Source organism: Lathamus discolor, chromosome 4 (genome assembly GCF_037157495.1).
Source record: "Lathamus discolor isolate bLatDis1 chromosome 4, bLatDis1.hap1, whole genome shotgun sequence".
Classification (NCBI taxonomy): Eukaryota; Metazoa; Chordata; class Aves; order Psittaciformes; family Psittacidae; genus Lathamus; species Lathamus discolor.
This window is the reverse complement of record NC_088887.1, coordinates 61,558,904-61,584,385: the sequence shown is the minus strand read 5'-3', so window position 1 is coordinate 61,584,385 and position 25,482 is coordinate 61,558,904. Positions and strand designations below refer to the sequence as shown.

General features: G+C 44.5%; 1 protein-coding gene across 8 annotated transcripts in view; it reads right to left on the bottom strand.

Annotated features, from left to right (window-relative positions):
• MAP4K4 (mitogen-activated protein kinase kinase kinase kinase 4) overlaps positions 1-25,482 on the bottom strand; it is a 164,959-nt gene that overhangs the window by 86,577 nt on the left and 52,900 nt on the right. For all 8 annotated transcript variants that reach the window (XM_065677712.1, XM_065677713.1, XM_065677716.1 and 5 more), the window contains exon 3: positions 3,012-3,068. In XM_065677712.1, coding sequence (XP_065533784.1) covers positions 3,012-3,068 — 57 coding nt within the window. The remainder of the gene's footprint in view (positions 1-3,011; positions 3,069-25,482) is intronic.

Below are 25,482 nucleotides of genomic sequence, written 5' to 3'. Positions count from 1 at the left end.
TGTTTCTTCCAGTGCCCCTAGTCGGAGGTTATACCACCTTGTTTTCTTCATGCCAACCAAAACCTTTTCAGGAAAGCCGTCACTCCGATTTTGACATCCCTCCCATGCGGGTGATCAAAGCTGTACAGCCCAGAACTGATGTAACCTCGCTGATCCTGAGCAATGTGTGAATTGCAGAACTGGGGCTTTGAAAACTGAAAATTTGGGGTGTGCCCACAGAGCGTGCCAACGCATTAAGCTAATTTGTCAAGCGTTTGGCAAAGCAAGTACTAGATCAGAGGTATCCCAGAAGAAAGTCTTGGATCTGTTCTCAATGCAGGTTAGACAAAACAATCTGATAACCCTCCATGGCACTGCCCGTATTTAAGCAGAAAGGCATAACACTGCCAGTGACACATGCAGGGAGGCAAAAATCACCTACAGGTCCCATAGATGCTCAACAAAAAAAATAAAAAAAAAAAAAAATCAAAATTTCAGTTTTATGGAAGTTTCCACTGAAGCCTCTTTCCCCCTGGACACAGACACAGTGTTATCACTGGCCTACAAGAGCAGTTCACCTAATTGTAGCTCCTGAAGAAGGTGGAGAAGGTATATTTGAGGCTATGGTCCCTTCAGCACTTCTTTTGAGGCAGTGCTGATGGTGGCAGTCACTGCCCTTTCTGTTCTACATGCTCTTTCTACCATCCATAAGCCTCCATCTCCAGGATGGAGATGCACTGTCTGCCAGCAAAAGGAGGTCTTCATGACACCATCCGTTGAGGAACTGAGGATGAAACTTTATGACATGGACATATCTGTCAGCAACGTCAATCTGAGCTACTGCCCCTTCTCCGCCATGCCTGGCAACAGCTCTTTTCCAGTCTCACACCACCTTCTTCATAGCGATGGCACAACTGTTTGCAATGTCATGTGCTACACTAGATCAGCAAACCAATCCAGGTTATAAATAACCAGGGAAAAAAGAAGAGCGAGGGTATTTTTAACCTGGAACCGCGGCCTGTTCACTGATCCAGGTCACCATCTGGTCCCAGGGCAGTTGTGCCGACACAAGTGTTGGGAAACAGGCAAGGAATCAGCAAGAAAGAATGGACAGGAATATCCTATGGCCACATCTGCCACTGAGAAAATGGTACATGCAATGGTATCACTCACTCATGCCTGGTGTTAGGAACAGTATCATCTGTGCCTGGTGTTAAAAACTGGAGCTGACTTAACACGACTTGGAAGAATTTACACCGCATTTTTATCCTCCGCAGGCTCACTGCTTAGAAGCAAAAACACATGAGCTCCACTGGTAGGAACGACAACATTTTCAAGCTGCATGGGGCTAACATCTCCAAACTCCTCCCTCTGATTGCCCTTTAGCCCCTGAAGAAGCATGAGCTTCTGAGACGAAAGTCAGACAATGCCAATATACAACTGGCTTTTCAAAAACAGCCAAAAATTAAGAGTTTCAAAACCTAAGCCATCCCCCACAACAGGAGCTCAGCCATACTACAGACAGCATTTTCCAATTGTTTTCCTTTTGCTGTGCAACCTCTTCATTACAACTGTTTGTGATTAAGATAAGCTATTAAAAACAGAGGGAGTGTACAGTACAGCCAATCTTATGGAAGAAGCAAGCTGCCCTGTGTAAAACCACTGCACAAATGGAAACGTTTGCTGTGCAATGAACATTCGCTGTGGGTCAACACACCTTCATTCTTCTCTGGTTTGCCTGCTTGTTAACTGCAGCAAAAGAGCACTGCCTCCTCATGAAGGCAGCCTTTGAAAATCTCCAGCTGAAAACTGATTTTTATCAGGCCATCTTACAAAGCAAGAATGTCTAGCTCTTGGCAGACACAACAGCTTAAGTTAGAGAGGGGCAGTCACACTGCCCATCGATCACAAGCAGATTCAGAGATACGACTGAAGCCCTACCAGTTGACCTAACCCTGCCTTCTTGTTTTCCTACCTGTTTACCCAGTACTCCCCAGCCACTCACCTAGGAGCTTGTGTCCTTTTGCAGCCATTTTTACTTGCTGGCACCTATACACACACGGAACTATAACACATTTTGCAGCAACACCCTTGTAGGAGTTTTGCTTAATATAATGAGCTTGCCTCCTGCCCTTTACGATGCACATGCATTAACATCATTTTTCCCCTAATACCTATAAAAGATTGAAGAGGCACAACCTCTCTTCAGAAGTGTGATATCAGTCAAGAGTTGCAGATATCACACAGGAGGATCCCATTTGATTTTAAATCTGAAGCTGTTGTTAATTTGTGGATGTAACTCCAGAAAACACGAATGGAATCAACAGGGGAAAACCCATGCTTTTCCTGATCTGTTTTGAAGACATAATTTAAACTGATTGCTTTTTGAACAGCATAAACTGCAAGACATCTAAGGATTCAAGTATAGGCATATATTTTTTATTTCTTTGGCTGGGTTAATTTCCCGTCTTTCCCATCTAAAGCTCCACAGTAAATCCCCCGGGTCAGTTACAACTACTACTTTACACTGCTGAATTCTGCCAGCAATCTGCTCATCATTCCTGCAGATGTTTCTGCTTTCAGACTTCTTGGAACTTTATTGGACCCACTCCTTTGAATAAATATATACCCTTTGTAGGCTGCAAATGTAGCAGTGAAACTACCGTCCTCTACATCAAGCAGCCGCCTCACCTCTTTTGGTACAAGCAAGATGCTACATTGAAGAGAAAAAGGTAGGAAGCAGGGAATCTGACTTTTTTCCCCTCTTCTGAGAAGTGTCTGAAAAGGGAGTGCTATGTCTGCTCATACGTCTTGGGATCAGACAAAGCAATCTGTGAAGAAGACCAGAGGGCCCTGAACAGAAATCTCATAAAGGGCAGATGGGCTGGAGAGGTCAAGTCCTGCAAACAGAAAGCAAACGTCCACATGCAAGGACTATGCCCTTCAAAATAAATACGAGGTAAGCCATATAGCATCTCTTCTTATTAAACTTTACCCATACTGTTAATAAAGTAGATTGTTCTTCTGCTCACCTCCGTAACGTCCATGACTTTGATGGCTGCCAGCTGACCCGTCTTGACATGTCGACCCTGAATAAGAGAGAGAAAAGTCAGCGCCAGCATCTCACCTATCCCTTCAGCATACACAGAGCAAAACATTCAGACAACAGGTCCAGACACTGGGTTTTCCCCAGCTGCACTGGACCCTTCTGATATTTCACATGAAAAACAACACTCTGGAAGGATTAAAAAAAAAGTTTGTTTAAATGTTCTTATACAAAACTTAGAACCCATTTCTTTTTCTCCACATTAAAAGGATGATTACCAAGATTAAGCGCAGACAGATTACATTCACAGCTTCCCTTCCGTTTACTTTAGCAAAGCTCAGAGTTGGTAATGATAGTTTATTAACATGCTAGAATAGTTAAACTCGCCATATTGCATCTTATATTTCCATGCACCAGCACCTAGTACCTGGGTGACATATTACTAGGTAAATGCAAGCATGCTTAGGGGGTTGCAAAAAGGACATTTCTCTTCATTTTGGTCTTCACCAGTGAAAGAAAGTGAGTTTTCTTCAAGTGATGCATCAGACCTGCAATAGCTCTCTTCGCCTGTCTCACAATAGCTAGACAAGAACAAGACGTTGTCTCCCTTCAGCTACGCCACCATAAGGGTATGGTTTCTCAGTACAGCTGGAGCTGAATTAATAGATCCCAGCTCCTGCAGCAGGGAGCTCCAACCCTTCCTTCCCCTGCCTCCCTCCAGCCTCCTGTCACATATTTCTCCTGGGAGCACTGAGCTCCTTCTGGCACTCATCAGATCATATGATAAGCTGATTGAGATCACTGAAATGGCAGAAAGTTAACACAGAAAAAGCAAACTGCAGGGTGGGGCGGGGGACTGCAGATCAGGAAATTAAACTGGTTTGCTCTGCAGTCAGAGCAGAGCCAGAGCTGGCAGGAGGCGGACTGCACGGCTGGGAGGCAGGCAGCACCAGGGGCCCCTCCAGCTCCAGCCATGGTTGGGCTCTAACTGGCCTCAGCTGACTCTTGACAAAACCCTTTCTTTCTCCAGTATATTTTTACACAAGGTGGGGCCGTATCAATTAGCTGTGCTGTATTTTTATTCCAAACACGCACTCAGAAACGGCCCTAGCATTGGTGTTAGCCTGCTCTCCACATAACACCCAGCAGGCTGCCCTGAGACTTCCAGACAAACAGCCTGGTCTCGCAACACCTTTCCAAAGCATCATCCTCAAAGGCTCCTCTCTGAATCAGTCATGCTTGCCAGGAAGAGGTGTGCCCACTACACTTCTTCACTTTTATCACAAATAATGGTAAAAACCACAACAAAACACTGCATTAAAGTCACAGTTCCTTTACCTTTCTTCTCACCAATTTTTAAGTTTCCTTATACATAGCATCCAGTATATCTGATGGACATCAACTATATTTTTTTCTTGGACTGAATGCTTTATCTCTTTACAGATTATTTCAAGACTGGCACCCCAGAACTGAAGCACCCCAAACCACCAGCCCCTTCAGAGAAATCCTGACCCCTTCACACCTTATGATTCCCCCTCCATGAAGCCAATGGCCAGGCATACTGCTGGTGCAGTAGAAAGGATGGAATACTGCAGAATTCACAGCCTCCGCTTTCTTTCACAACTCTCGTTGCGCTTCTCTCTCCCCTTATTAACCAATCCACATGCTTTCTATAAATAAATCACTGTACTCAGGCTTCTGCCGACTCTGTAAACTCTCTTTATTGCATGCATTTCTTTTTACAGCTTGGTCTCAAGCTGGTTTCGATTCTAAAACAAAGTTAGGGTCGTAATGTGTGCAGTAGCCAAGACTGACCTCACCTTGACCTTACTCGTTCTTGAACCAAAGCCTTTCAGCAAGCCCAGGAGAGATGCAACTCCAATTTCCCACCCTGGACCTCTGCCTAATGACAAAAGCCTGTGGTCATCTCCTCAGGATTTAACATCCCACCAAGGGAAGAGGGGGAAATGTTTTACACCGAGGTGGAAGAACGCCTTCACTCAGCACTGTTCCTATTTTCCACAGCCCTGTGGAAGGAACTAAAAGGCCCAAGGAGATGGTGAAGCACAGTCTGAGGTACAGGAGGAATATGCTAAAGATGAGAGAGGAACGAGGACATCTCAGAGGAAAAAAGCTCACAACACTAATGAGGAAGAACACTGAGGAAGAAGAAACATTTAAAGGAACAGTGAAATATGGTTCACCATCAATTCTGCAGCAAAGCAGGGGTGCCAAAACGGTGATAGAACATACGCCAAGCAGAGAAAGTGACACAGAGAACGAAGCAGCAAGACATCCACAGAATGCCACATATCTGATGGAAAGTTTGCTCTATTTGTCTTTTTAAATCTACGAACTACTGGTGGGTTTGTTATTTCCAGAGAGAAGTCTCAAGCTTCCCAGGGCTCAGCTTCACAGTTATTCTCAAGACGATGTTCCTCCCCGTGAGACTGGCCCACTCAGGATGACTAACGTGCACCAGCCCAACCGTCCTTCCCCTGCAGCTTTATGAGATGCTGTCGGTGCCTCCACTAGACCCTATGAAAACCTGGGCCACGACAGCTACAGCACAGCGCAGCGATTGCTCATGTTTCACTTTGCTGTTTCTGCAGCAGGAATGGGAAAAGCTTCTCCATAACCCTCCTAAGGGACTGGAAAGCAAGGGAACTGCAGACTGTGGGAAGTGTGGGCTGCTCAGTATCCCAGGCCAAATTTAAACCCCGGTCATTTCAGAATATTGTTTAAAATTACTCCAAATACCCTTTTCATAATGTATGGAGCATTCATACTCTAAGCATCTACAACACATATGTGGGGGGCTGCATGACATTCATTTATGTGAGAGAAGCAAGAGGACATTTTGAAGCCACATTCTTTTCATTAAAAACATTTTTAGAGGGAGGGAGAAAGCAAACATCACAAGCACAACATATAAGCATGAGCAGAGATTTTGTTTGTTTGTTTATCTGCTTAACAGCTCAAGAACAGACTTGTCAAACTATTAGCATGCTGCTATAATTTTGCTTGCAACATGAAATGGCTAAGCATTCCCATTTTGGAAACTGATCTTCAGATTTTCATAGCCAGCTTTTGCCTTGGAAAAATCTGTCTGCATTAAAAACAATAACAAAATCGCAAAGTGGTTGAATGCGACAAAGGAGCTACAGGAGTTGTAGATAGGAGAAACCCTTTGAACTCAGCCTCCTGGGATAAAAATTTATTCAAGTCCAACTCCCAAGACACTTCATAAATGTGGTAACCATTAAGGCCCCATCTCAGCAACACCGCTGGCTAACACTCCAGCAGGACAGCATTTTTCTTGCAGAATGAAGCCTCTGCTTTAGCACTGTCTGGAGCTGCGGCCCCTTGGGGTGTCCCGGGCTCACCCATCCCCAGGGCACAGCAGAGATTCTTGCAGCTGTGTTTCTGGCAATTACCACTGGAGTATCTGAACAATGTCACCACCAGATTGCAAAACACGACCCATGTTAACTGAAAACGGCAGCTTCTTAAAATACTGCTAGATACCAAATACAGGAGGCTGGGGATCACAGGGTAAGCGTCCCCTGGCCAGAAAGTTAAATGTGGATATGAAATATTCAATGAAGTTCAGAGCAACCTAGATGCATCTTGTTAAGCATAAGATGACTGCTTCCAGAGCCAATGGGCTGAGGAGGCTGCAGAGGTTGTGCTGCATAGTAACAGCAACAAGTAGTAAAGGTTATGTCATCCAGAGAGCGAGAGTCTGCCCTTTACCAAGTCTCAGGGTAGGGGCCACAACAAACCATTGCTACTGTCACCTAAGCCTGGCTCCCACCACCATGAAAAAGAGCCCACCAACACATTCCTTTCATTTCGACCATGTTAAGACTCTATCAATCAAGATTTCCAAACTACTTGTAGCTTCTTTTGCATCCTCCCTGACTTTCTTTCCCTCTTTTCATTAATCTATTCATATTAAAGCACTTGATAATCCTCCTAAGGAAGCAACATAAGAATATTTTTAAGACTGTTACTGCAACATTCTATTTTTAAATGGCCTGTTGGGATGAGTATGTCAACGTAGTTGAGCCTGCTGACCCCAAATCTTGTCCTGTTTCTTCTCATGACGATGACAGGAAGTTCACGTACATACGGAGCGGTTTAAATACAGCTATTCTCATCAACACAGCAACACTGCAGCATTTAACTGGATCTTAAACCGAATGCATTACTTAAGCATATTTCCAGTCATGTCTGATAGCAATATGCTGTTTATTTCTCATCTCAGTGGGCTTTAAGCATGTTGAAAAGCAGAGGGACCAGGGGAATCCTTGGTAGACTGCCAAGATCTGCAGAACATTATAGATTTCAAACCTACCCACACTCTCCAAGTCAGTTAATACACCTACTTCTTGCCTCTTTCTTTCTCTGCACACGTTATTACTGTAAAATTTTTGCTTTGGAAAGGTTCAAAGGCAAGCAGTGCTATGTGCTGTTTTTCACAACGTTTTTTCCCCCCCTAAGATGCCTTAATGTTATCAAAGAACTATGCAAATTAAGTGCAAAAGAAATCCTATCAGCTCATTTACCTCCTACCCCCTTGATTACCCAAGATATATGTATTCTACAGTAGTGTAGTTCTCCTACCAGCACAGTTTCCGGCCTGTGTATTAACGTGCCTTTTGGGGGACTGTTCCTGGAAGCCTGCTCTCCAGCTAAATGCCATGGAAGCAGAACATGGGGCAACACCACACATTAAGGAAGGAAGGCAGCCTGCATGACTCATGGACTTGCAAGCTTGGATTATCCTGTGCACTGTACACAATTAAGTCTTTGGGAAAATTCTCCAACCTCCCAAAATCCTATGCTGACAGTTGTGGCAAGAAGAGCAACTTAGTTGAAAAAATAATCTACAGTGACATTTCAGTTTCTACAACATACAAAGAAGCAGCAGGCTACATTTAAACATGCTATGGTGTGAAAACTCACCATGGTACCACCACTTAGTACTGCTGTACAATGCCCCATGCTAAAATTAACTTCTCAGTTTCCATCTTATTTAGTTGACTCTAAACTCCTACCAGCCTAAGGCAATAGGCCATGGAGCAATACTCTGCTGTTAAGTTGCACACACCAGTGCAATAAATGATACCTTATTATTCCAATGCATGTTTACCATCAGCTCTTTGTCACTCGCCAACACAGAAAGCTGCAGACCAACCAACTTTGCACTATGAATACCTGGACTCTACAAGCCATTTCTTTCAACTCCCCAGAAAGACTAGGTCTACCCTATGAAAAACAACAGGAGTAGTGCTTGTGGAGGAAACAGAACATGCCTTTTTGACAGGCAAAAAGACAGAATGGCACAAAGTGAGAGCAACCTGCCCAGTTAAAAACAAAAAACAAAATATAACATTTCTGGTTTAGATATTTTTACCTAGTTGCATTTGTAGCCAAAATAATGCTGTTCCCACTGATACAGCATTCTGTAAGCTAAATAATAGGCTTCAGTGATGGAAATAAATTTGTAAAAAGAGGGATAATGTTCATCTGGCATGGAAGCTCCTTCTAGAATAAAAATCAGCAAAAAATCTCAGAACAAAAGCCTAGCAAATCACCACAGAAACACATGAGAAGAAAAAAAGGTCAACATTAATATTTTTTCTTCCTGTTAGATGATTTCTAAACCCAAACCAACCAGAAGCTACTAAAGACTCCCACTGTTTAAGACAAAGGACAGGATTCTGGATTTTCCCTCTGTCTAACTCTTGACATCAAATGCCTGGAAAGCAGAACAGAAAACAACATGCTCTCTTATCCTGCTTTAGATATCCACAAGCTCACTAGCTGTCTATTGAAGAAATAATAATGACAATTTATTCATACATAGTACTGCATTCTGTGAAGTATGAAAGACGCAGTTATTATCAGTTCTGTACTTCCAGGAACAGAGTGAAAAGACATTACCCTCTAGTAAGGATAAAGAGTTCCATGCACTGATTTTTTTTACTTCAATTGCTAGTTTTGTGGTAGCCTTCCCACTCCAAAAGATGCTGGATATACATTATCAGAGGCATTTCCTTCTCTCAAACAGCTCATTGCCTAAATAGGAAAAAGGAAAGGAAGAGAAGGAAAAAAAAAAAAAAAAGAAAGAAAAGGATGGTGGGGAAAACCATGGCAGAAAGCCACAATCTAACTTTCCCAGGATCGCAACAGGTCAATGGCAGAACTCAAGAGTGAGGAGGCATCTCTGCCAACTCCCAGCACCCTGACCAGCAGTCCACCTCACCCCACCAATTAGCAGGAGATGTTTTTGCCTAACGGGAGAGGGTAGGAAGAGAACTGCAGTGGCACACAGTTCTGCCCCTCCATCAGACACCCTAGCCATCACCTGGCTGCTGCATCAAGCTTTGCTCTGCAAGCAGCCACCAAGAGCTTCCTGCCCCACATTCAATGCTGCTTCTGCAGGGACACTCAAGCTAACCAGCTTGAGGCCCCAGCCTGGAAAACACCCTCTTCATGACCCATCCTTTCAGACACCACCAGGCTATGCCCACATTTAGTGATTTTTACTAAACACATAGTCACTCATTTTCCTTTATAAGAGTCCCTACCCTGAGCCCTCTCCAAGAGGAGAAGGGCCTCTAACCTCTTGATTGCTTTTTTCTGCTTTTAAACATACATATGAAATTTAGTTGGGACACTACGGAAAGACCCCCAAAAAACCCAAACTAAAACAAAAATAAAAGAATAAAACCAGAGCAGAGGCACACCTCCCATGTGGACACAGTTGGCTCAGACTACATCTGGCTTCCTCTGTACACATCAGCTAAAATCTGCTGTGTCCAGCTCTCATTCAAATCAGTTCTTCACCCTACCATAATGGCTTTACCAGTCACTAAATCCACTCCTCCTGACACTGATTTGTCTCTTGGGACCTCCTGCAGTGGTCTCTTATGCAGAACCGTTTCTTTCTGGCAACTACAAATAAAAACAAGCCAGATGGAGAACATGAAGAGAAGAATTTAGACCAAAATGATTAAACATACACTTGTGGATATAAAATCACATGGGATACCGATACAGATGACTTTTTACTGTACACCTCAGAAGCCGCTTTCAGCACCAAACACCCTCTGTCGGATCTCGGCCACCGACTGAAGGAGAGGCAGGTCTGGTTTGGTGGCACAGCCATACCAAGTCCTGGTATTTATCAGGTTGCAAGGGCCACCAAAGGTCTCCAGAGCAAGCAAGCCACCACCACAACCACATAGTGCAACTTCAGATGCTTCTACCTCAGACCAAGCGTGGTCCAAACTGACCTGCCATGGATGATAAGGGCTTTGAAACAACACAGGTGCCTCCTTAGCTGGGAGAGACAGCAGACAAAGGGCACAGTCTCCCGATCGCTTCGCCAGTGTGACATTGAAATAAACCTGGATAAAAGAAGCTCAGTGCTGCTTCTCTTTGTTTGTTTGCTTTTTAAATGAATTCATCCTGACATTTAACTCATCACCGCTGGATGTGCAGATCTGAGCTCTCTGACCGAAAGGAGCAATTTACACCTTGTGACCAAGGCCCTCTGCAAACCCAGGCAAGCCTGGACCCATTTCACCCAGGTCACTGCCAAGAAGCTGCTGAGAAACCACCTCAGTGCTTTCTGGAAGAGGAGAGTTTTCCCTGGCGAATTTAAGTATTTAAGCATTGGGCATATAGAAGTGCCACAAAAGACATACTTCTCTTTGGGGAAAATAAAATCAAAATCATAGTTAGTCCCTGCCTCTCCATGCACAAATGCTGTTGTAAGCAGCTTGCACTCTCCTGGAAGACACCGTCAAGAGGTTTTACACCACAAGAGAAGGAAAACCAAGCCCACACACACCCTACCGGTCTTGTTGCATTCAATCTACTGCCAAAAAGCACGACTCTGAAAGACAGGCAATATCCACCCCAAGGCAGCAAGGGAACAGTACCCATCACCAGGTAGCATCCAGCAGGTACGGACAGCATGCATTCAGCTACACTGCTTCAGGGACCTGGCTGCCCTAGGCACCATCCCAAAATGTCCACCAGCCTCCCAGAGGGCACCAGGAGGGGTATTAAATAGAGACCAACAACTTCTTTAATTTCAAGTACACTAAACCAATGGGGGAACTAACCTTGTTGCAAATGCAAAAGACCTGGTGGGAGGGAAAGGGGAATGGGAGAACAATTGGCTCCACTGTTTTTATTTCCCTTTTTAATATGCTTTGGGATTTGCTGTTTTTGATTCAACCCACTAGACAAGGAAGAGCCTAACGCACACACTATTGCGTTTAGTTGACCCCACCGAGAGAGTCTCGCCTTTTGTCTAGCTGCACCATGAGACACTAACAAACCTACTGTGTGGGAAGGACCTGAAGCTATCATTGGACTGCTTCATATTAATGAGGGGTAGAGGGAAGGAGAGCTATTTTCATTTGTACACCATTCCACCAGAACAATACAGCCAAGCTGAGCAGGGAAGGCAGGCTGTGCAATGAGTTTTATTTCAACATGGTTAAAATCGAAGATTTCACATTCACAACCTTTAAAAAATTACAGAACATTGGTAGTAAAGAAAAGCTAAGGAAGTGTTAAATATACATTTTATATATGTGTGTATACATGTAAAAATATATAAATTCCAGTCCAACTCTCAGTACTCCTCCAGTGCTACAACATGCAACAAAGAAGGGCTGGAACTCTGTGGTTTTCTTCTTTTTCCTGCTGAGGGCAGACACTGATTGACAACCTCTTTCCTTACAAACATGAGCGGCGCCTCTTCCAGCTAGTCACATCTTCTCGCCATTATGGACTAGAGAGCTATAGTTTACAAGACAGCAACTGCTGAAATTAAAACGCAACTTCTGGGCCACCAGATATGCTGAGAGGGTGCTACAACAGGAGGCATTCTTAAAAAGAATGGGGACCATGTTTTATACTGTGGCCCGCCTGTAAGAGCAAATTAAGAAATACTTTACCAACTTGTTTGCAAGATGCAAAACACACATTTAGCCTGGAGTGGTGTGTATTTTAATTAAACGAGGGCTTGCACCAGGAGACTCTTTCCACCATTTTTATCTTCTGATATCCTGCCAAGTACTCCTGTGATTCTAAAGAAAGAAAAACCCACCTTGTCCTTGAGAAACTGGCACGTGGCCAGCGAGTGATCCATAAACAGCTTTGTGTCCACATAAAACTATTTTCAAATGCTCAGGCAGTATTTTCAGACCTCAAACTATTTCTGCTTCATCAGCACAGGAGCCTGACTCAGAAATCCAAGCCTGTGCTAACAACCCTTTCTGTACCAGAGTCGCCAGCAACAAAACCCCAACCTCAGAGGTCGCTGGGCCCTTTGTTTTTTTACTTAGCAGAAAAAGGTCCAAGCTGAGCACAGTTTCCTCTCAGTTGCTACCTGGGTAGTATTTAAGCTGTGCTCCCAAAGCCTGTAGCCAATCTGTTTATTATATGAAAGGGCCACACGACAGAAAAGCCATTATGCAACGTACTCGACTCAGAGGTTAACCCATGGAGAAGGACAGCATTCATTAAGGAAATGGAGCCTGTGCGCTCTCCGATTATTACTTTTTACCGAGTACTCAAGAACACACCAAGTGCCTCGCAAAAGCCAGTCAAAACATGTTCACCGGTCTTAAATAACACACCACGGGCTTTCACAGACCTAGCTGTGGCAAACAAAAAAGGAAAGAAATTCCTTTGGAGGACTTGTAAAGCAGGCCCATGGTGCTGCTGCCATTGCTGCCAGTCCCCACCTGCCCTCTGTGTGCTCAATGTATAGATATCGTGTAGATTAAGCAGAAGTTATTTTGGTGCAAAGGATTTGTGAGGTATCTTTCTACAGGAAGAGCCATCAGACCAATACCTGGCTCCAAGCCTGGTGTCACCAGCAGAATTTGGGGGTTTTGATCATGGGTCAATTTGCATGGCAACAGGCCTGATGTTGAAGGATGGGGTACACCTACCTCAAAGGGGTGACATGATCATTAAACAAGAGTTTGCAGGGCTCACGGAAAGAGCTTTAAACTGGATTTGAAGGCAGAAAGGGATAAAAACAGGCTCCCTAGAGATAAGCCTGGGGGCACCACACCAGTGTTTAAAGGACAATGTGCTAGCAAGGTCCTTTGGACTGCTGTCTCCATGGAGGTAGGGGATAGAGAGCCATGTGACAGCGAAGACACAAGGGTTATTGATGTGTCAGAAACCACAAAAGCACCCGAGAACAGTCACATGGGAATTACAGTTTTCTCACACCAACTGAAGTACATCTACACCAATGCACACAGCATGGACAACAAACAGGAGGAGCTGAAAGTCATCGTGCAGCTGTGGGAAACTAGGGCATAGATGCAGTCATGGAAACATGGTGGGATAACATGTACAGCTGGAGTGCTGCAATGGATGGCTATAAAGTCTTCAGAAGGATCAGGCAAGGAGGGAGAGACAGCGAGGTAGCCCTGTACGTTAGGGACTGTTTTGATTGCCTAGAGCTTAATGATGGTGATGATAGGGTTGAGTGTTTGTAGGTAAGAATCAGGGGGAAGGCCAACAAGACAGACATCGTGGTGGGAATCTGTTACAGACCACCCAACCAGGATGAAGAGGCAGATGATATATTCCATGAGCAGTTAGGAGAAGTCTCACAACCCCTAGCCCTTCTTCTCATGGGGGGACTTCTGGAAATACAACACAGCAGAGGGGAACAGTCCAGGAGGTTCCTGGAGTGCATGTAAGATAACTCCCTGACACAGCTGGTATGGGAGCCAACTAGGGAAGGCACGCACTGGGCCTGCTGTTTGTGAACTGAGAAGCACTTGTGGATGATGTGGAGACTGGAGGCTGTCTTGGGCATGGAGATCACAAAATGATAAGAGTTCTTAATTTCTGGAGACAAGAAGGTCAGCAGAACCGCTGCCTTGGGCTTCCAGAGGGCAGGCTTTGGCCTGTTGAGGATCCTGGTTGACAGAGTCCTTTGGGAAGCAGTCCTGAAGGGCAGAGGAGTCCAGGACAGCTGGATGTTTAAGAAGAAAATCTCAAAGGCACAGGAGCAGGCTGTCACTGTCCCCATGTACAGAAAGATGAGCCAGTGGGGAACACCGGCCTGGCTTAACAGAGAGCTTGGGCTGGAACTCAGGGAAAAAGAAAAGAGTTTATGACCTTTGGAAGGAGGGGCATTGAGCTGCTTCAGCAGGTCCAAAGAAAAGCAACAAAGCTGGTGAAGGGCTTAGAGCACAAGCCTTGTGAGGAACGGCTGAGGGAACTGGTGCTGTTCAGTCTGGAGAAGAGAAGGCTCAGGGGGGCCTTGGGGTGCACCACGGGAGGTTTAGGTTGGATATTAGGAAAGATTTCTTCACAGAGAGAGTGATCAGGCATTGGAACAGGCTGCCCAGGGAAGTGATGGAAAAACTGTTCCTGGAGGTATTTAAAAGACCTGTAGATGTGGCACTTAGGGACATGGTTTAGTGGTAGACTTGGCAGTGCTAGGTTCATGGTTGGACTCAGTGATCTTAAAGGTCTTTTCCAGCCTTAACAATTCTGTTGATTCTATGATCTTAGTCCCCAGTACACACCTTCTGTAACTGTAGGTAGGGTTACACTGTAGACTTTTTTTTAGGCTTTCTACTAACAACTGCACTTGGGGAAAACAAAACAAAACCCCACACTATTTTCTCATGACACTACACAAAAGTATTATTATCCTGCTTATGATCCAACACCAGTTATTCCTGCAGACCACAAGTCACGACTCTAGAGCAAAACTGTCATTAGATCTAATATAAAAATTGTTAGTTGGAAAGGCCAAGCTTTTGGTTGTAAATCATTCAGCAAACTGGAACAAATAAGACAACTTAGTATGCTCCAGGACTGCAGAAAATGAGCAAGGACTAAAATTCAGCTTTGGAGGACCACTAATAGGCTTTGTAACCACTTACGGCCAGGCAGCTAATCACAGCATCACCATCCATGAAACCTCCCCAACAATGCACAGCTTCCCAGGTGGCAAAGGGGAAGAAATAAGGGGGTGGTAAAGTGCTTCAACCCCAAACAATCCCCCAGTACAAGCAGCAAGGCATCCCTTTGGCCCTGCAAGCATTATGGCAGCCATGCAGACATGGAAGAAAGAGGCAGCAGGGACACGGCATGAGCCTGGACGGGGTCCTGTCTCACTGAGGGTAGATGCACAACATAAAGGAAGCAGGCAATAGGCCAGCCCTGCCAATGACTACAGCAGGCTGACCATCTCCTGGCCTATCAGCTCATCTCCCCTAAATACAGATATGGAAATGAGAGCCTGTAAACATTTTGGACTGAAGTCCCAGCCCCTGGCAAACCAAAAAAGCGATCATTCAGCCCCAGCTCAGGAGTGTCCTACACACCCAAAGTTTCCATCCTCGGCTGGGTGGTTTCCAAAGAGGCAGTTGTGAAAGATCCCACGTATCTGCCCATACTGTGGTGTATCCAAGAGCAGACACGGCTGACTGTGAGGGATGCACCCATCCACATCTGGATGGCAGCACAGCTGGAGCCAGCACACCGCCTCCTGCCGCGTGGGTCTGCAAAATAACCGGTTGCCTCAGCCGCTGTGGCTCAGAGACAGACCCAGGTGGGGAACTATCCAGAAACCCTAGTGAGAGGGAATAGTTTCTGGCCAAGAATTCACAAATGAAAACACCACTTAATCCCACACAGAATTTAAACTTCAAAATTTGTACTCTGCAAACACAGATATACATAATGCTAAAGCTGTACCCAAATTTATCTCCTACCATTCCTTTGCACTACTTCCAACCTTACCAAGAGGAGTGGAGAGGGGAGCTGGAAATAAACTTTTAAAGAAGTAGAAGCCTTATGCCTGTTTTAAGGTAATTTATCAGTCACACTTTCCTAGGATGTATGCAAACCTATCTACAGAGGAAAGTTTGAGCAACGCTGCCTCAGAAGCTACCTACCACTTACACAAATCACCATTTGAATCTGGAAAACAGTCGCGTTAAACACAATCAGGTACTCTGACCAAACGCTACAGCCATGACCTAAATACATTATGCGGTATGGTGGTGCAGAACAACAGTTCCCAGAATTAAGCAATCTTCCAATTAAGCGTCATGCACTGAAAACAAAATTAAATCAGCTGTGATGCTGCCCTACTACTTCTTTCTCTCCACATCAGGGAAAGAAAACAAAATCCTTTCCACCAGTCTGAATGCTGTATCACCAGCAGGACTGGATTTCCAAGATGCTGGGGAGGGGTCTGCATACGCCAGCTGTGCCTGTCCCAAATTACAGCACTCTGAGGAGAGCTAAAACAAAGTAATTATTTTTTAAATTGTAATAAAACTGGATTTCTGAAAGTCCCAACGCTTTTAAAGTTTGCCTTTTAAATTTACAACCACTTGTCTAATTACTGAAAGAGCATTACAGTTTCTTATAATCATGTGTCTGCACTGAAAACATCAAGATAGTACACTGGAATTGATTGCTCAATTATACAATGCACAGCTATTGCAACTGCTGTCAAAGTAGAATTCATAACAAGTCCAAGGGCTTGTCTTTCAAAACACGAGCAAGAGTAATGCTTAACACTTGATGCAATTTCACTGAACCAATGGATCGCCAGGAGAAGCACATGTAAGACAAGATTTAGCGCAACGTGCTGTCAATTATGGGCGATGTTTGAAGACACGCACAAGCACAGATTTGTATTTATGCCAAGTGTGAGGCAGCCCCATCAAATACATGACTGAATTAAGGGATGGCTATGGCACCATGCTCTAAACCTGAGCACTAATAACCACTCCACCACCCGTACCACGTACCCCGGGTGACAAAACCCTAACAGAAGTCAGAATCCCATCCCAGCCACCAGCCCAGTAGGCAAGGGTTCTTCAACACCCAGGGGAACTACCCCCATTCAGAAACTACAGGACATCAAAGGAAGGACAGTCAAGGGCAGCCACCAAAGTGCAGCCCTAGCTTTGGCAACAGTGTGCCGAAATGCTGCTCCACCATCACCAAAGGTGAAAACCACACAGACACACATGCATATACCCCAAAGACCATTTTCCATTGGCACTCACCTCTGCCTATGGCAGGGAGGTAGGTCCCTACGCCTGGCTCTTTCCATGGGAAAGCTGAGGACTTTCTGATCCTCCCAAAGGTAGCACTGCAGCTACAGACTGCCTGATGGATGGCAATCAGATCCTTACAGAAACACAGGTCTATCCCAAAGGTCTTATTCTACCAGAGCCTGGGAGAATGCTTTAGTCAAAACGAAGTGAAAAACACAGGCCTCTTGGGCTTCTCTTCTTGTCTAGCTACAGCACATCTCAAACAGAGATGCTTGGAAAATAAACAAAACCAAGCTCAAAGCCTCCAATGAATTTAATCTGAAACATCAAGAAAACCCCAAAAGCTTAATCTGATGTTACACTGGGCTTGAGTTAAAATGCACACAAGAATTCAAAGCTGGAAGTGTGAAAGATGACCAGTACAGGAGAAAGAAGGGAAGGAGTTCATACCTGCCGCCAGAGGAAAGCTACAGGGGCTTCTTTTTCTGACTTTTGCCACAAACCCTATGCGCAACCAAGAAAGAAGCAGAGCTAAGAGGATCAGAGTTTAAGTCATCCAAGATCTGGAAAATTAAAACTGAGGAGCTGTAACATCCAAAGTTTCTGCAGGAAGCACAGAGCAAAGGTTCCTCAATATGTAACTCAGTGGTTGGGGCAGAGCAAACAAGCAAATGCAGATTACTGGCAGCACTCCACTTTAGCAAAATTAGCAAGTACCTGATTTTAATTGATTTTGATGACTCTGCTTTTTATTTTATTTTTTTAACTACTGCTTACAAGCCATCCTCTGTACACACTGAAGGATGGATAACGCACAGCTTCCATTTAGTCTGTCCATTGCTTTAAGAATTTCAGGAGACACTATTACAGAGCAAAAGGGAAAAAAAAACTAACTTTCTCCATTATGTGAATAAGCCTGTAGCTAAGAGAGATTTAATCTACTTAATTATACTGTTTGCTACTTGCATTTATAGTTAGCATTGAAATCAGTGGGTGAAATTCAACAAGAAGTGGCAAGCGAGAAAAAGTGAAACAGTCGACTACTTCATTGAAAACTCCAAGAATCAACCTTAGTCTCACTAAAAGCAATTGGAAATTATCAGGAAATCCTACTAGTGTGAATTCAAAGTAGATCACCCCAGCCTTTTGGTCTTTGTTTTCATGTTCATTGCAGGCAGAAGTTCATTTGTTTTACCTTTACAGCTCCCACGAATGTGTCACACACTCAATGATAAGTACATACTTACTAATGACAAGCTTTAGCTCTGCCTAGAGATAGAAATCATTCAAAGCATAGGCGAGTCTGTGCCAGTATGTTCCAAGCAAACAAAGTAGAAGATACATGATATGCTTAAATCAAGTCTGATTTCTTCAAGGAAATCTACTTAAAAAGGAGGGCCCTGGGGCTACATTTCTCCAGGCTGCCCTATGGAAGAGACCCAAGAGCAGGCAGAGAGCCCCAGCGAGGGACCAGGGTGAAGGTCTGCATGTCCAGCTTGGCACAGCCACTCTGGGGAACCATGCCATGCTACAGCTTTGGCAAAGCCCTGGGAGACAGGAGTTAACAACTCCAAACAAATAAGAAAGAGTATTTTTACTGGATGGCTCAATGGCAAGGGAGCTGAAGATATGGCATGTAGGTGCAAGTACAGCCTTATCTTTCATCTCTTCCTCCTCATCAGATCTTCAGCACTCCCAGGGATGACGATTCCATTCATCTCAAAGAACAGGATCTCAAAGGGAGAATACCTAATAAATTCAAGTATTGTTAGGATTTAATTTCCCCCAGGTAGAATCACCTCATGAATGACGAGCAAAGCCTTTCTTTCTTCAATCAAGATTACTTGATATTGGATCACGTATGACACAAATGGCAATGCCCAGGCAAAAGAGACAAGCAATCAAAAATCAGCTGGGGGCAAGGGGGACAGAACAGGCGCAGAACACCAGCAGAGCTTCTTTCCTAACATCTCCACTTGCTTTACACATCCAAACTCTGGCAAAGAAACATGTCTCATGGATATACCATGATGTAAAGAGGTGGCACCCACTCCAGACAGCTGGAAGGAAGAGAAAAAGTAAGGGGAAGTAAGAGAAAGAGAAAGGGGCTGCCCCCAGCACCACTAGCCTCAAAAAGGATCCCCGCCTACCCATTACTAGGAAGACAACTTGTGATGGCAAGCCATTAGAGCAGACAAGCCCAGGAAACAAGTGTGCACACAAGAGATTATAAAGATGAGGGAATTCCAGCATTTAGTAATCCCAGCTACCACCACCACAACCCGTCCATGTGCTCTTTACACGGGAGTCTCCCTTCAGAGTGCCAAATTTCATTCCTAAAGGAAAAAAAGTAAAATTCCCTGAACAGTGTCAGTGATTTATTGCCAATACAAGATTAAGAGACTTTGGTTCCTCCAAGGTAGATTTAAAGAAGGCTTATCCATTTAATGATGCTGTTAATGAGAGTTAATGATGCTGCTTCTCACCACAGCTAGAGGCAGGCACTTCCAGGACTGGACTCTACTTGTCCTTCCCACCACTTCAGCGGTGACTAAAAAGTCAATATTCAAATACAGGTACCTCAATTTCAGAGTGATGAAAAAAAAAAAATGGCCTAATGTGGAAAGACAGGAAAAAGAAGAAAACAACACCAACATCCTGTATTGTTTGTCTGCTGCAACAGCCAAAACATGCAAGGTGCTTCCCAAATCTACAAAGCCAAGACAGTGAAGACCCCTGAAATGAAAAGGTAGAATAATATAAATTCTAAAACTGATGAAACAAGTATCTATTAAATGTTTCTGCAAAACTCTCTAGCAGGCCATAAGCTCTCAGCCAAAGCACTTCTGAAACGAGCAGCTGTGCCTGAGGACCTCAATACAAATTATTTGTGAAGAAACTTCTATATGCATTTCGATGTTAGCATTGCTACCCTTTTTCCTTCAATTCATGCAGGCAGTGACAGTCTGACCCAAACAGCACTTGTATTTCTAACCTTACGAACACTTCCCTAAATCTTCTCAGGTTGCAAACGTTTCTTTCTACTCTTTTCAAGCCACATCCTGTAAAGTCTACTGCTACAGAAAGTAAGCAATGATTTTCTTATACCACATTCCACTTCCTCAGAGGAAACAGCCTTAGCATTCAGGAGATAAAGAGCATGCACTTGCATCTTTGTCTTTGTTCTGAAAGATAAAAACGTGCTAACCATCTCTGCTTCCTGTTAAACCCAGTACACAGCTCTAACCGTCTGTTTACAAGAGGACACAGAAATATGAGAAAGGTTCTCATACTGACAACGGGTTAGGGGCTGGAAAACAGTGCGGAGATGGACACATGCCAGGATCCAAGAGAGAGCCAGTTCCCAGGATAAACTCCAGATGCTGAGCCCCCAGTTTACCCAGCTCTAGTTTTCCAGCTTTGCCATGAAAACTACCGAAGCTTCAAAACTAAGGTCACAAGGGGATTATTAGCTTGAGCAACTTGAGGCACACTGAGGGAGACTCAGGAACACACACAAATCTGAAGCGTTTGTTACCACAAGATGGTGCGAGATGGGAAAACACATGTCAAGAAGAGACGTCTGGAAGGAGATAACACATTTCCACTCAAGCCATAGACCTCCTGTGCAATTTTGAATGTGTAATTCTATTTCCCCTGGGTTTTGTTTGGGTTGGTTTTTTTTTAAATCCATAAAAATACTAACTAACTTTATAGTTGTGTTGTCAGGCATAACCCATTAATGCTTCTTTTTAAAAGTGCTTTGATGTTCCTCACTAAAAGGTGCTACAGATAGATCACATATTAAAGAAGAGCTAAGTATTACCAGGACTGGTGCCTTACACAAGTATATGCAGTTCCTCTGTACCGAGCAGCCATCTGAGACCAGGAAACAGCAGCCGACACTTCCAGCAGAAGCGCCAGGCACATTCGGTGCTTCGCCAGATCCGGAGAGCAGCCGACACCACAAAAGCAAAGCAACAAGATCATGGGTGCTGAGGGAAAACTGAGGAAACAGAGTCAGACTTCCCCTTCCTCCAGCAAGCAGCTGAGCCTGGACTGCCGGCATCCTGAGGCTCCATTTGTGCAGTCTAAATACGGGTGATTCATGCCTTGTGGGACACCCCAGGACAGGCAGAACACAGCAAGAGACCTATGAGAGATCTATGTCACAGTCATAGAACAGTTTGGGTTGGAAGGGACCTTCAAAGGTCACCTCTTCCAACCCCCTGCTGTGAGCAGGGACATCTTCAACTAGATCAGGTTGCCCAGAACCACATCCAGCCTGGTCTTGAATGTCTCCAGGGATGGTGCATTTACCACCTCTCTGGGCAACCTGTGCCAGTGTTTTACCACCCTCATTGTAAAACACTTCTTTCTCACATCCAGCCTGAATCTCCCCTATTTCAGTTTAAAACCATTACCCCCTGTCCCAGGTTTTGAAGGAAGCTGGGCGTGTGGCCCCTGGAAGTGGGATGAATCCCTCTGACTTTGAGGAAGTGCCTCAGCATGGCTGGAACAAAGCACACATGAGCAGCTTAACAGCAGGCACAGCTTCCCTGCCTGCACAAAAAGGCATACTGCAAACGGCGCAGGCAGGATGAGAAAAAGAAGAGTGCATATTCAAAAAGGCTAGTTTACTATTCCTGAAAAGGTTGTGTGAGTTGTTCAAGCAGTATATGCATTATAACTTTCAGCTTCTGAGTATTAGAAGCTTTCCATGTTAAGTTTGGAAAGGAAGAAAGGGGTTACAGGAAGGATTATTCTTAATTCTTTCACTGCACTTCAGTACAGCAAAAGGGAATAAGCAGGTTAAGGCAGTGTCTTGAAGAAGTAGCTATTCTATTACAGAAAGATCTGTTGAACAAACATTAACAGCATCATTTGGATATCTTCGAGAGGCTGTAAATCCAAGATCTGCTGATGTAGAGGAAATGCAGATCTTTATCTATAAGCCTTAAAGCAAAGCAAGATGTAACAGATTTCTGAATTCCCTCTCAGTAGAGACATTTTGTCCTTTGGGTCACAGCTCCACTGCTTCAGTGCTGCCACTTCTGCACCCTGCCCGGCTCGGAGCTGCTGGTGTACTTTCAAATCTAAGGTGCTCTTGTTTCTGAAATTAAAAAGCCACTGGATCCTCCAAAGGCTCTGTGTTTCAGGGGTGGTGAGAAAAGACTGCCTTTAACGCAGGCCAGCTCCTCCCACACTTCTCAACTGATGGCTCACTCTATGCCAAATTATGTTAAAATTCTGCAAATCCAAGGAAGAAGGCTCCAGAAACGAGGAGCAGTCCGGGGCCGTGCAGCACCCTCCGCTCACAGGGACCCTTCTCCTGCACCCCACAACACACCCAGCTTTCGCTGCTGGTTTAATCCGTCCCCCCCCCTTAAATGGCAATTTTTGCATGGCAAGGTGGCACCTCCAAGGCACTCCTCAAAAGCAAATGATCCTCAACCCCTTAGGTCATGATTTATTAGTTATTGTGATGGAGGAGCACCAAGCACCTTGGTGCAGCTGACCACTCCCATGACCCCTCAGTAGGAACACATCCTCATCCTCCTTCCTCGTTCAGATGCAGGAGTTACAGCTATTTAAAGAAACTGCACCACCCATCCAACACTGAGGACTTGCCACCCACCTCCTCAAGGGGAGGCAGACATTCAGTTCACCATTAATTAGGTCCTAAATTCACCCTCTGCCGGGTGCTTTTGTGTGCCTCTAATTCATTAGAATATTACTAAGGTAGAGTTGGAGATAATCATGCTGCTAGCAGCTTTAGCAGGGCAGTTTACAATGAGCATCAGTAGAGGGAAGTGCATCATGAATTTAACTGAACAATAGAAAATAAAAAGAGCAACAGTCCAATTATCTTCTCCCTATGCCAAGTTTCAAATAAAGCCCTCTGCAAGGCCAACACTATAGCACAGTAGGGAGCAGCACAGTGGGCTAAAATTGTGTTATTCTTCTCTTTGTTGGAATAGGAGGACTAACAACTTAGACTGGAAGGCATTTAACTATCTATTTGATTAGTCATTTAACACACTGACGAAGGTCACCAAAGCACCATCCACCGCAAATGCATACCTGACCTCTCATCACATGCAAATATGAAGTCCAAGTGTGATTTCTCCCCATGCTCCTCCTCTCATCTCTTTCCGAAACTGGGTCTGATACCAACACCCAGCTTTACCCCATTTCTCTTAAGCTAGTAGGTTTCCCGCATTTGAAGGCCAAGCTCACAGCAAGATGTTGTGGGGAACGCTGAAGCTGCGCGTGCAGTATTTATAAATACCTATTTTATACCCCCCTCTCAGGTCATCTGTTTGATATTAGTACATCCAAACACCAACAGTTAAAGCAGAGCAAGGGGGAAATTCATGGCAAAATAAAGCTATTTAAAACAATTAAATTAAGCTGTCTAGGCAGAGACACAGATGGGAGAAACTTCATAGCTGGTGTCTCAACCATGAGTAAATACACCCCTGCACACAGATGTTCTGCAGGTTATTTCCAAGGTACAAGCCATCCACAGGAATAAATGAACGAGGATGGGTTTTTGCCAGGCAGTTTTTTCTGCATCACACATGATACCAGCAACTCCCAAGGGGAAACAGCTGAGACCAGACAGTGACAGTGTTATCCAGGCAGCGGGGAAGAAGGAAGCCTGCAGCCCACACAACTTCCCCACCAGCCATGTCCTGAGGACCCGACCTGGCATGAAGCACAGGAAGACGAAGCCCTTCCCTAAGGAGCCATTATCCAGGCAGATTAAAGGAGCTTGTGGCATCCCCAGAGCTCAGGCAGACACACACTGATGTGTTGCAGGGGGAGCACATAGGGACCAAGCTCAATGGAACTCAAGGGGAGCTCTTCAATTAGGAGGACCAAGGAACCAGAGAGCTAATTCTGCAAAGAAAGTGGGAAGAGATAAGTCTGCAGCCTCTCCACCAGCCACTGACATGGTCTGGGTACTGGGGAAAGCTCATGCCAAATGCTAATTAAAGTTGGAACAACAGCCTCTTGGGACTGAACGGATTTACACAGGCTCAGCGTGGGAGTGCAGCTCAGTGACAATTTATTTCTTATTTATACTGCAGTACCACTCGGTGGCCTCAAATCATGACCAAAGCAGCATTGTGTTAGATACTGTTCAACCACCCACATCAGCAAAGCGCTTAACCCAAATGGCTCACAAGCCAATGTCCTCATTCAGGGAAACATGTGCACCCAAGCTATCCCAGAGAGCAAATACGCCAAGAGTTTAATCCTGTCCCAGTTATGGCAGAAATGCCAGTCTGGAAAAGGCCTGGTCCAAGCAACTTTTGCAGCAAATTCAGCTCTTTTGCCTGGCTGTGCTGTGTCCCAACGCTCAGGCCCTCCAAGAGCCCAGATCCTTGGTAAGATGGAAGGGAAAACCCTGGGGTACTGCTGAGGATTTCTAAAAAGTTCTCTTAAGTGGTCAAAATGCAGCCATGGTGTTCAAAGAGAGGACATGCAGTTAAAAAGAACATTAAAACCCACAAAATACACACCCCCAAAGTATAACAAACTCCCCCCAAAAATCACTTCTTGCACAGAAATCAAAATTGAAACAACTCAACCTGCATTTACCTTGAAGTTTGCTTAAAGGAGGTTTTCTGTGCCCAAATTTTGACTATTTATCAACTATGAAATGTCTCCCTGTAAACGTGATTCTGTCAGAATTACTACAGTTCTAACCTATAGGGTCTGTGATACTATTTACACTCTTGGTTTTAAGAAAATATTGGAAGGACCTGTTGGAAGCAGTTTCTCAGGGCACTCTTCCACTGCAGGACTGCTCTACAAATTCAGAGCATTTCCATGTCTCAAGAGCCATCAAACTCTCCCTAATGCCAGTTTCTTCTCTAGTTTAAAACATCTGCTACAGTTCGCTTTAAAAGAAAGGTTAGAATTTAATCAGATGAAGGGAACTAATTCCTCCCATCACCCTTCGGATTTCCAAGGCCAATACAAAACAAGAGCACAAACATCCAAGGCAATCTGTAGGGAGAACAAGCCAGATGCAAACTTTCAGCCAAAACAGGAAAGAAAAGAAACAAATCAGTTAGAGGGTCTCCGATCCGAGGCTTATAATGGAAACTGTTTTACAACTTAAATTACAACTTACACTAGACCCTGAATTTATAGTATTTTCTTAGCATTTGTACATATGCCTAAATCAAATCAATAATTAAGCTTTGGGCTTATAGGATTTACTTTGTTATAGTGTTCTATCTGGCAGGGTATTTTACAGCAGCAAGTTTACATAGCAGTTTATCCGTAGCCATGATTTACTTCACTTTCATTAGCTTAATGACTAAAATCAGAAGACATTTAATTCAT